General features: G+C 36.8%; 1 protein-coding gene across 1 annotated transcript; it reads left to right on the top strand.

The window, feature by feature from the left end:
• Window positions 1-11,410: 11,410 nt before the first annotated feature.
• On the top strand, window positions 11,411-13,137 carry LOC130646122 (uncharacterized). The gene is made up of 4 exons (XM_057452260.1): window positions 11,411-12,072; window positions 12,226-12,652; window positions 12,709-12,791; window positions 12,897-13,137. Exons 1-4 carry the CDS (start codon window positions 11,411-11,413, stop codon window positions 13,135-13,137), a joined length of 1,413 nt encoding a protein of 470 aa, XP_057308243.1.
• Window positions 13,138-13,344: the final 207 nt, after the last annotated feature.

Here is a 13,344-nt window from a genome sequence, read left to right as displayed (position 1 = left end):
TTGTCTCATTTATCACATTTATAAGTTTGAAGTCTAAAATCAGTTCAATTAAGGCCCATAGTCAATCGTTCCACCGTTAAGAGCGATGCAACCTAGTAACATCAGAAACATATCGCTAAATACATGTTGGTACGAATATGTGACGCAACCGTTGTAACTCAAACGGACTGATACCGTTAGAAAGTCAATGAAATGTAGTTTTCGAAACTGATTCTACTTCGTCAGCGCGCTAACGGCTAGGATTTGTCCCACAGTAAAAAATGACTTATTCATCTAAACTTTTAAATAAAGCGCTATCACACCGACTAGTGTAATCGCTGAGTTACAGCAATCATGTCAAATTAAGAAGAGTGTTATTTCTTGGAGTCCAATAGGCTCATTTATCACGTATATAAGGTCAAACTCCAAAATCAGTTCAATTAAGTCCCACAGTCAATCTTTTCACTGTTAAAAGCGATGGAACCTAGTAATATCAGAAACATATCGCTAAACACATGTTGGTACGAATATGTGACGCAAACCGTTGTAACTCAAACGGACTGATACCGTTAGAAAGTCAATGAAATGTAGTTTTCGAAAATTTCTCTATTTCTTCAGCGCCGGCTAACGGCTAGGATTGGTCCCACAGTAAAAAATGACTTATTTATCTACATTTTTAAGTAAAACGCTACCACAGCGCCCAGTGTAATCGCTGAGTTCGAGCAATCATGTCAAATTAAGAAGAATGTTATTCCTGGGGGTCCAATTGTCTCATTTATCACATTTATAAGTTTGAAGTCTAAAATCAGTTCAATTAAGGCCCATAGTCAATCGTTCCACCGTTACGAGCGATGCAACCTAGTAACATCAGAAATATATCGCTAAATACATGTTGGTACGAATATGTGACGCAACCGTTGTACCTCAAACGGACTGATACCGTTAGAAAGTCAATGAAATGTAGTTTTCGAAACTTTCTCTATTTTTTCAGCGCGCGCTAACGGTTAGGATTGGTCCCACAGTAAAAAATGACTTATTTGTCTACATTTTTAAGTAAAGCGCTACCACAGCGCCCAGTGTGAAAGCTGAAGTCGAGCAATCATGTCAAATTAAGAAGAATGTTATTCCTGGGGGTCCAATTGTCTCATTTATCACATTTATAAGTTTGAAGTCTAAAATCAGTTCAATTAAGGCCCATAGTCAATCGTTCCACCGTTAAGAGCGATGCAACCTAGTAACATCAGAAACATATCGCTAAATACATGTTGGTACGAATATGTGACGCAACCGTTGTAACTCAAACGGACTGATACCGTTAGAAAGTCAATGAAATGTAGTTTTCGAAACTTTCTCTATTTTTTCAGCGCGCGCTAACGGTTAGGATTGGTCCCACAGTAAAAAATGACTTATTTATCTACATTTTTAAGTAAAGCGCTACCACAGCGCCCAGTGTGAAAGCTGAAGTCGAGCAATCATGTCAAATTAAGAAGAATGTTATTCCTGGGGGTCCAATTGTCTCATTTATCACATTTAGAAGTTTGAAGTCTAAAATCAGTTCAATTAAGGCCCATAGTCAATCGCACCACCGTTAAGACCGATGCAACCTAGCAATATCAGAAAAATATCGCTCAATACATGTTGGTACGAATAGGAGACGCAACCGTTGTAACTCAAACAGATTGATACCGTTAGAAAGTCAATGAAATGTAGTTTTTGAAGTTGTCTCTATTTTTTCAGCGCGCGCTAACGGTTAGGATTGGTCCCACAGTAAAAAATTACTTATTTATCTACATTTTTAAGTAAAGCGCTACCACAGCGCCCAGTATAATCGCTGAGTTCGAGCAATCATGTCAAATTAAGAAGAATGTTATTCCTGGGGGTCCAATTGTCTCATTTATCACATTTATAAGTTTGAAGTCTAAAATCAGTTCAATTAAGGCCCATAGTCAATCGTTCCACCGTTAAGAGCGATGCAACCTAGTAACATCAGAAACATATCGCTAAATACATGTTGGTACGAATATGTGACGCAACCGTTGTAACTCAAACGGACTGATACCGTTAGAAAGTCAATGAAATGTAGTTTTCGAAACTTTCTCTATTTTTTCAGCGCACGCTAACGGTTAGGATTGGTCCCACAGTAAAAATGACTTATTTATCTACATTTTTAAGTAAAGCGCTACCACAGCGCCCAGTGTGAAAGCTGAAGTCGAGCAATCATGTCAAATTAAGAAGAATGTTATTCCTGGGGGTCCAATTGTCTCATTTATCACATTTATAAGTTTGAAGTCTAAAATCAGTTCAATTAAGGCCCATAGTCAATCGTTCCACCGTTAAGAGCGATGCAACCTAGTAACATCAGGAACATATCGCTAAGAACATGTTGGTACGAATATGTGACGCAACCGTTGTACCTCAAACGGACTGATACCGTTAGAAAGTCAATGAAATGTAGTTTTCGAAACTTTCTCTATTTTTTCAGCGCGCGCTAACGGTTAGGATTGGTCCCACAGTAAAAAATGACTTATTTGTCTACATTTTTAAGTAAAGCGCTACCACAGCGCCCAGTGTGAAAGCTGAAGTCGAGCAATCATGTCAAATTAAGAAGAATGTTATTCCTGGGGGTCCAATTGTCTCATTTATCACATTTATAAGTTTGAAGTCTAAAATCAGTTCAATTAAGGCCCATAGTCAATCGTTCCACCGTTAAGAGCGATGCAACCTAGTAACATCAGAAACATATCGCTAAATACATGTTGGTACGAATATGTGACGCAACCGTTGTAACTCAAACGGACTGATACCGTTAGAAAGTCAATGAAATGTAGTTTTCGAAACTTTCTCTATTTTTTCAGCGCGCGCTAACGGTTAGGATTGGTCCCACAGTAAAAAATGACTTATTTATCTACATTTTTAAGTAAAGCGCTACCACAGCGCCCAGTGTGAAAGCTGAAGTCGAGCAATCATGTCAAATTAAGAAGAATGTTATTCCTGGGGGTCCAATTGTCTCATTTATCACATTTAGAAGTTTGAAGTCTAAAATCAGTTCAATTAAGGCCCATAGTCAATCGCACCACCGTTAAGACCGATGCAACCTAGCAATATCAGAAAAATATCGCTCAATACATGTTGGTACGAATAGGAGACGCAACCGTTGTAACTCAAACAGATTGATACCGTTAGAAAGTCAATGAAATGTAGTTTTTGAAGTTGTCTCTATTTTTTCAGCGCGCGCTAACGGTTAGGATTGGTCCCACAGTAAAAAATTACTTATTTATCTACATTTTTAAGTAAAGCGCTACCACAGCGCCCAGTATAATCGCTGAGTTCGAGCAATCATGTCAAATTAAGAAGAATGTTATTCCTGGGGGTCCAATTGTCTCATTTATCACATTTATAAGTTTGAAGTCTAAAATCAGTTCAATTAAGGCCCATAGTCAATCGTTCCACCGTTAAGAGCGATGCAACCTAGTAACATCAGAAACATATCGCTAAATACATGTTGGTACGAATATGTGACGCAACCGTTGTAACTCAAACGGACTGATACCGTTAGAAAGTCAATGAAATGTAGTTTTCGAAACTTTCTCTATTTTTTCAGCGCACGCTAACGGTTAGGATTGGTCCCACAGTAAAAATGACTTATTTATCTACATTTTTAAGTAAAGCGCTACCACAGCGCCCAGTGTGAAAGCTGAAGTCGAGCAATCATGTCAAATTAAGAAGAATGTTATTCCTGGGGGTCCAATTGTCTCATTTATCACATTTATAAGTTTGAAGTCTAAAATCAGTTCAATTAAGGCCCATAGTCAATCGTTCCACCGTTAAGAGCGATGCAACCTAGTAACATCAGGAACATATCGCTAAGAACATGTTGGTACGAATATGTGACGCAACCGTTGTAACTCAAACGGACTGATACCGTTAGAAAGTCAATGAAATGTAGTTTTCGAAACTGATTCTACTTCGTCAGCGCGCTAACGGCCAGGATTTGTCCCACAGTAAAAAATGACTTATTCATCTACAGTTTTAAATAAAGCGCTATCACAGCGCCCAGTGTAATCGCTGAGTTCCAGCAATCATGTCAAATTATGAAGAATGTTATTTCTTGGAGTCCAATAGGCTCATTTATTACGTATATAAGGTCAAAGTCCAAAATCAGTTCAATTAAGTCCCACAGTCAATCTTTTCACTGTTAAAAGCGATGGAACTTAGTAATATCAGAAACATATCGCTAAACACATGTTGGTACGAATATGTGACGCAAACCGTTGTAACTCAAACGGACTGATACCGTTAGAAAGTCAATGAAATGTAGTTTTCGAAAATTTCTCTATTTCTTCAGCGCCGGCTAACGGCTAGGATTGGTCCCACAGTAAAAAATAACTTATTTATCTACAGTTTTAAATAAGGCACTATCACAGCGGCCAGTGTAATCGCTAAGTTCCAGCAATCATGTAAAATTAAGAAAAATGTTATTTCTTGGAGTCCAATAGGCTCATTTATCACATATATTAGGTCAAAGTCCCAAATCAGTTCAATTAAGTCACACAGTCAATCTTTTCACTGTTAAAAGCGATGCAACCTAGCAATATCAGAAAAATATCGCTCAAAACATGTTGGTACGAATAGGAGACGCAACCGTTGTAACTCAAACAGATTGATACCGTTAGAAAATCAATGAAATGTAGTTTTTGAAGTTGTCTCTATTTCTTCAGCGCGCGCTAACGGTTAGGATTGGTCCCACAGTAAAAAATGACTTATTTATCTACATTTTTAAGTAAAGCGCTACCACAGCACCCAGTGTAAGGGCTGAGTTCGAACAATCATGTCAAATTAAGAAGAATGTTATTCCTGGGGGTCCAATTGTCTCATTTATCACATTTAGAAGTTTGAAGTCTAAAATCAGTTCAATTAAGGCCCATAGTCAATCGTTCCACCGTTACGAGCGATGCAACCTAGTAACATCAGAAATATATCGCTAAATACATGTTGGTACGAATATGTGACGCAACCGTTGTACCTCAAACGGACTGATACCGTTAGAAAGTCAATGAAATGTAGTTTTCGAAACTTTCTCTATTTTTTCAGCGCGCGCTAACGGTTAGGATTGGTCCCACAGTAAAAAATGACTTATTTGTCTACATTTTTAAGTAAAGCGCTACCACAGCGCCCAGTGTGAAAGCTGAAGTCGAGCAATCATGTCAAATTAAGAAGAATGTTATTCCTGGGGGTCCAATTGTCTCATTTATCACATTTATAAGTTTGAAGTCTAAAATCAGTTCAATTAAGGCCCATAGTCAATCGTTCCACCGTTAAGAGCGATGCAACCTAGTAACATCAGAAACATATCGCTAAATACATGTTGGTACGAATATGTGACGCAACCGTTGTAACTCAAACGGACTGATACCGTTAGAAAGTCAATGAAATGTAGTTTTCGAAACTTTCTCTATTTTTTCAGCGCGCGCTAACGGTTAGGATTGGTCCCACAGTAAAAAATGACTTATTTATCTACATTTTTAAGTAAAGCGCTACCACAGCGCCCAGTGTGAAAGCTGAAGTCGAGCAATCATGTCAAATTAAGAAGAATGTTATTCCTGGGGGTCCAATTGTCTCATTTATCACATTTAGAAGTTTGAAGTCTAAAATCAGTTCAATTAAGGCCCATAGTCAATCGCACCACCGTTAAGACCGATGCAACCTAGCAATATCAGAAAAATATCGCTCAATACATGTTGGTACGAATAGGAGACGCAACCGTTGTAACTCAAACAGATTGATACCGTTAGAAAGTCAATGAAATGTAGTTTTTGAAGTTGTCTCTATTTTTTCAGCGCGCGCTAACGGTTAGGATTGGTCCCACAGTAAAAAATTACTTATTTATCTACATTTTTAAGTAAAGCGCTACCACAGCGCCCAGTATAATCGCTGAGTTCGAGCAATCATGTCAAATTAAGAAGAATGTTATTCCTGGGGGTCCAATTGTCTCATTTATCACATTTATAAGTTTGAAGTCTAAAATCAGTTCAATTAAGGCCCATAGTCAATCGTTCCACCGTTAAGAGCGATCCAACCTAGTAACATCAGAAACATATCGCTAAATACATGTTGGTACGAATATGTGACGCAACCGTTGTAACTCAAACGGACTGATACCGTTAGAAAGTCAATGAAATGTAGTTTTCGAAACTTTCTCTATTTTTTCAGCGCACGCTAACGGTTAGGATTGGTCCCACAGTAAAAATGACTTATTTATCTACATTTTTAAGTAAAGCGCTACCACAGCGCCCAGTGTGAAAGCTGAAGTCGAGCAATCATGTCAAATTAAGAAGAATGTTATTCCTGGGGGTCCAATTGTCTCATTTATCACATTTATAAGTTTGAAGTCTAAAATCAGTTCAATTAAGGCCCATAGTCAATCGTTCCACCGTTAAGAGCGATGCAACCTAGTAACATCAGGAACATATCGCTAAGAACATGTTGGTACGAATATGTGACGCAACCGTTGTAACTCAAACGGACTGATACCGTTAGAAAGTCAATGAAATGTAGTTTTCGAAACTGATTCTACTTCGTCAGCGCGCTAACGGCCAGGATTTGTCCCACAGTAAAAAATGACTTATTCATCTAAACTTTTAAATAAAGCGCTATCACACCGACTAGTGTAATCGCTGAGTTACAGCAATCATGTCAAATTAAGAAGAATGTTATTTCTTGGAGTCCATTAGGCTCATTTATCACGTATATAAGGTCAAACTCCAAAATCAGTTCAATTAAGTCCCACAGTCAATCTTTTCACTGTTAAAAGCGATGGAACCTAGTAATATCAGAAACATATCGCTAAACACATGTTGGTACGAATATGTGACGCAAACCGTTGTAACTCAAACGGACTGATACCGTTAGAAAGTCAATGAAATGTAGTTTTCGAAAATTTCTCTATTTCTTCAACGCCGGCTAAAGGCTAGGATTGGTCCCACAGTAAAAAATAACTTATTTATCTACAGTTTTAAATAAAGCGCTATCACAGCGCCCAGTGTAATCGCTGAGTTCCAGCAATCATGTCAAATTATGAAGAATGTTATTTCTTGGAGTCCAATAGGCTCATTTATTACGTATATAAGGTCAAAGTCCAAAATCAGTTCAATTAAGTCCCACAGTCAATCTTTTCACTGTTAAAAGCGATGGAACCTAGTAATATCAGAAACATATCGCTAAACACATGTTGGTACGAATATGTGACGCAAACCGTTGTAACTCAAACGGACTGATACCGTTAGAAAGTCAATGAAATGTAGTTTTCGAAAATTTCTCTATTTCTTCAGCGCCGGCTAACGGCTAGGATTGGTCCCACAGTAAAAAATAACTTATTTATCTACAGTTTTAAATAAGGCACTATCACAGCGGCCAGTGTAATCGCTAAGTTCCAGCAATCATGTAAAATTAAGAAAAATGTTATTTCTTGGAGTCCAATAGGCTCATTTATCACATATATTAGGTCAAAGTCCCAAATCAGTTCAATTAAGTCACACAGTCAATCTTTTCACTGTTAAAAGCGATGCAACCTAGCAATATCAGAAAAATATCGCTCAAAACATGTTGGTACGAATAGGAGACGCAACCGTTGTAACTCAAACAGATTGATACCGTTAGAAAATCAATGAAATGTAGTTTTTGAAGTTGTCTCTATTTCTTCAGCGCGCGCTAACGGTTAGGATTGGTCCCACAGTAAAAAATGACTTATTTATCTACATTTTTAAGTAAAGCGCTACCACAGCACCCAGTGTAAGGGCTGAGTTCGAACAATCATGTCAAATTAAGAAGAATGTTATTTCTGGGGGTCCAATTGTCTCATTTATCACATTTATAAGTTCAAAGTTTAAAATCAGTTCAAATAAGTCCCATAGTCAATCGTTCCACCGTTAAAAGCGATGCAACCTAGTAACATCAGAAACATATCGCTAAATACATGTTGGTACGAATATGTGACGCAACCGTTGTAACTCAAACGGACTGATACCGTTAGAAAGTCAATGAAATGTAGTTTTCGAAACTTTCTCTATTTTTTCAGCGCGCGCTAACGGTTAGGATTGGTCCCACAGTAAAAAATGACTTATTTATCTACATTTTTAAGTAAAGCGCTACCACAGCGCCCAGTGTGAAAGCTGAAGTCGAGCAATCATGTCAAATTAAGAAGAATGTTATTCCTGGGGGTCCAATTGTCTCATTTATCACATTTAGAAGTTTGAAGTCTAAAATCAGTTCAATTAAGGCCCATAGTCAATCGCACCACCGTTAAGACCGATGCAACCTAGCAATATCAGAAAAATATCGCTCAATACATGTTGGTACGAATAGGAGACGCAACCGTTGTAACTCAAACAGATTGATACCGTTAGAAAGTCAATGAAATGTAGTTTTTGAAGTTGTCTCTATTTTTTCAGCGCGCGCTAACGGTTAGGATTGGTCCCACAGTAAAAAATTACTTATTTATCTACATTTTTAAGTAAAGCGCTACCACAGCGCCCAGTATAATCGCTGAGTTCGAGCAATCATGTCAAATTAAGAAGAATGTTATTCCTGGGGGTCCAATTGTCTCATTTATCACATTTATAAGTTTGAAGTCTAAAATCAGTTCAATTAAGGCCCATAGTCAATCGTTCCACCGTTAAGAGCGATGCAACCTAGTAACATCAGAAACATATCGCTAAATACATGTTGGTACGAATATGTGACGCAACCGTTGTAACTCAAACGGACTGATACCGTTAGAAAGTCAATGAAATGTAGTTTTCGAAACTGATTCTACTTCGTCAGCGCGCTAACGGCTAGGATTTGTCCCACAGTAAAAAATGACTTATTCATCTAAACTTTTAAATAAAGCGCTATCACACCGACTAGTGTAATCGCTGAGTTACAGCAATCATGTCAAATTAAGAAGAATGTTATTTCTTGGAGTCCATTAGGCTCATTTATCACGTATATAAGGTCAAACTCCAAAATCAGTTCAATTAAGTCCCACAGTCAATCTTTTCACTGTTAAAAGCGATGGAACCTAGTAATATCAGAAACATATCGCTAAACACATGTTGGTACGAATATGTGACGCAAACCGTTGTAACTCAAACGGACTGATACCGTTAGAAAGTCAATGAAATGTAGTTTTCGAAAATTTCTCTATTTCTTCAGCGCCGGCTAAAGGCTAGGATTGGTCCCACAGTAAAAAATAACTTATTTATCTACAGTTTTAAATAAAGCGCTATCACAGCGCCCAGTGTAATCGCTGAGTTCCAGCAATCATGTCAAATTATGAAGAATGTTATTTCTTGGAGTCCAATAGGCTCATTTATTACGTATATAAGGTCAAAGTCCAAAATCAGTTCAATTAAGTCCCACAGTCAATCTTTTCACTGTTAAAAGCGATGGAACCTAGTAATATCAGAAACATATCGCTAAACACATGTTGGTACGAATATGTGACGCAAACCGTTGTAACTCAAACGGACTGATACCGTTAGAAAGTCAATGAAATGTAGTTTTCGAAAATTTCTCTATTTCTTCAGCGCCGGCTAACGGCTAGGATTGGTCCCACAGTAAAAAATAACTTATTTATCTACAGTTTTAAATAAGGCACTATCACAGCGGCCAGTGTAATCGCTAAGTTCCAGCAATCATGTAAAATTAAGAAAAATGTTATTTCTTGGAGTCCAATAGGCTCATTTATCACATATATTAGGTCAAAGTCCTAAATCAGTTCAATTAAGTCACACAGTCAATCTTTTCACTGTTAAAAGCGATGCAACCTAGCAATATCAGAAAAATATCGCTCAATACATGTTGGTACGAATAGGAGACGCAACCGTTGTAACTCAAACAGATTGATACCGTTAGAAAATCAATGAAATGTAGTTTTTGAAGTTGTCTCTATTTCTTCAGCGCGCGCTAACGGTTAGGATTGGTCCCACAGTAAAAAATGAGTTATTTATCTACATTTCTAAGTAAAGCGCTACCACAGCACCCAGTGTAAGGGCTGAGTTCGAACAATCATGTCAAATTAAGAAGAATGTTATTTCTGGGGGTCCAATTGTCTCATTTATCACATTTATAAGTTCAAAGTTTAAAATCAGTTCAAATAAGTCCCATAGTCAATCGTTCCACCGTTAAAAGCGATGCAACCTAGTAACATCAGAAACATATCGCTAAATACATGTTGGTACGAATATGTGACGCAACCGTTGTAACTCAAACGGACTGATACCGTTAGAAAGTCAATAAAATGTAGTTTTCGAAACTTTCTCTATTTCTTCAGCGCGCGCTAACTGTTAGGATTGGTCCCACAGTAAAAAATGACTTATTTATCTACATTTTTAAGTAAAGCGCTACCACAGGGCCCAGTGTGAAAGCTGAAGTCGAGCAATCATGTCAAATTAAGAAGAATGTTACTTCTGGGGGTCCAATTGCCTCATTTATCACATTTATAAGTTTAAAGTCTAAAATCAGTTCAATTAAGTCCCATAGTCAATCGTTCCACCGTTAAAGGCGATGCAACCTAGTATCATCAGAAACATATCGCTAAATACATGTTGGTACGAATATGTGACGCAACCGTTGTAACTCAAACGGACTGATACCGTTGGAAAGTCAATGAAATGTAGTTTTCCAAACTGTCTCTATTTCTTCAGCGCGGGCTAACGGCTAGGATTGGTCCCACAGTAAAAAATGACTTATTTATTTACATTTTTAAGTAAAGCGCTACCACAGCGGCCAGTGTAAACGCTGAGTTCGAGCAATCATGTCAAATTAAGAAGAATGTTATTTCTGGGTGTCCAATTGTCTCGTTTATCACATTTATAAGTTTAAAGTCTAAAATCAGTTCAATTAAGTCCCATAGTCAATCGTTCCACCGTTAAAAGCGATGCAACCTAGTATCATCAGAAACATATCGCTAAATACATGTTGGTACGAATATGTGACGCAACCGTTGTAACTCAAACGGACTGAGACCGTTGAAAAGTCAATGAAATGTAGTTTTCAAAACTTTCTCTATTTCTTCAGCGCGCGCTAACGGCTAGGATTGGTCCCACAGTTAAAAATGACTTATTTATTTACAGTTTTAAATAAAGCGCTATCACAGCGGCCAGTGTTATCGCTGAGTTACAGCAATCATGTCAAATTAAGAAGAATGTTACTTCTGGGGATCCAATTGTCTCATTTATCACATTTATAAGTTTAAAGTCTAAAATCAGTTCAATTAAGTCCCATAGTCAATCGTTCCACCGTGAAAAGCGATGCAACCTAGTAATATCTGAAACATATTGCTACATCCATTTTGTTACGAATATGTGAAGCAACTTTGTAACTCAAACGGACTGATACTGTTAGAAAGTCAAAGAAATATAGTAACTCTAAACGCTGGAAACAACAACAGATGAAACAAAAAAACGAAAATCTGATAGAAGATACATTATCTCTTACTGTCTATGCAAACCTTGTACAACTCACAAAGAAAAGACATTCAAAGAAAATTGAACACAAAAACATGCATCTGTCAAGAAAATTCGAAATATTACTAAAGAAAAAGTTCAAACAAAATAAAGAGATAACACCAGAAGAGAAGAAAGAACACCAAACAAAAACGCTATTAAACTTTTCTGGTATTGAAATTCCTGATGAATTTATTCCGTTATTGTCAAAGGGTCTCGAATTCAAAATTTCAACGAAGAAATTACCTATAATTGACATGATTTGTGGAATCAAAAAAGCAGCAAAATCATTTTCTTCACCTTCAATGGCAAATGGATTTCGATTTGAATGCAAAAGAATTATGGAAAAAGAAAAAAACACTAAATTAACAAATATTACAAATGAGCTGTGTAATGGATTAAATGAATGGTTGAAACAAAATAGACTTATTTTGATCGAAAACGACAAAGGCAGAGCAACATGCATAATTTCGCAACAAAAAGTAGACGAATTAATTAATCAAGAATTATCCAACAAAGAGAGATATGTAGAACTGAAAAGTGATAATATTGAGAAAGCAAAAACGGCTATTAACAAGGAAATCGCAAATCTCCGAAAAGAAAACATGTTATCGATAGAACAAATAAAACAATTATAACAAATTACGCCGTCAACACCTATGGCAAGACCATCATTAAAAACTCATAAAAACCCACTAAAGGTCAGACTTATAATAAACACTTAAGGATCTGTATTCTACAAAATTGCTAAATTTGTTAGTAAAGAACTTAAATATCTAACAACGTCAGCAAAATCATACATAAAAGACACGGAGCAATTTGTTAACAAAGTAAAAGAAATTAATTTGGACGAGAATGAGAAGTTGGTGAGTTTTGATATTGCAGATATGTACCCTTCCCTACCAAAATCTGAAGTCATACATGAAGTAGAAAGGAGAATCAGAGAAGACACTTTTAAAACAAATCTTAATAAAGAAGCCTTAGTACGTCTCGTGAAAATCTCAGTTGAGTTTATGACCTTCAAAATAGGAAACAAATTCTACAACCAGGCGGATGGTCTTTTCATCGGATCACCTGCGTCGCCATGTTTTGCCGAAATCTACATTCAAAGAATAGTTGAAAATAGTATCTACTCAATGTTACACGCACCAAGAATTTGGCTAAGAAAAGTAGAAGATACGTTCACTGTTACAAAACATAAAACCGAGGACCCTTAATTGAGCTGAATAACATTTATTCAAAGGTAAAATTCACAGGGGAGGAAGAAAAGGATGACCAGATCCCATTTTTGGATTGTTTAATAATGAGAAAAGATGATAATACAGTGTAAACAAAAGTGTATAAAAAACTTACGCATACGGGACAATACACTAATTATACGTCAAACCAACCTTTACACGTAAAATTATCGACAATTAAAACTTTAACGAGAAGAGCAAAAACCATTTGCACAGAAGAAGCAGACCTCAAAGAAGAATTGAATTATATACAAAAAACTACGCAATTAAATGAGTTTCCCAATAACATCGTAACAAAAACGATAAAAGAAACATTAAACAAAGAATGTAATGGAAGAAACCAGACAGACAGACGAATTCAATTCGATTGTTTTTACCCTATGAAAAAGGCATCTCAGAACAAATCGCCAGAGTATGCAAGAAATTTAATGTAAAATTAACACATACGAAAAACAAAGCGCTAAAAAATGTTGTAAAAGGCAACAAAATATTAAAAAACGGAAACCAAAACAATGAATCAGGTGTTGTATATAAAGTAACGTGTGGAGATTGTGGAAAATATTACATAGGAGAAACAGGAAGGAAGTTGACAACACGAATAAAAGAACACAAAAATGGCGCAAAAAACGATAAAGAAAACG

The sequence above is a fragment of the Hydractinia symbiolongicarpus genome, chromosome 5, assembly GCF_029227915.1.
Source record: "Hydractinia symbiolongicarpus strain clone_291-10 chromosome 5, HSymV2.1, whole genome shotgun sequence".
Taxonomy (NCBI): domain Eukaryota; kingdom Metazoa; phylum Cnidaria; class Hydrozoa; order Anthoathecata; family Hydractiniidae; genus Hydractinia; species Hydractinia symbiolongicarpus.
This window is presented reverse-complemented; position numbering and strand designations above follow the sequence as displayed.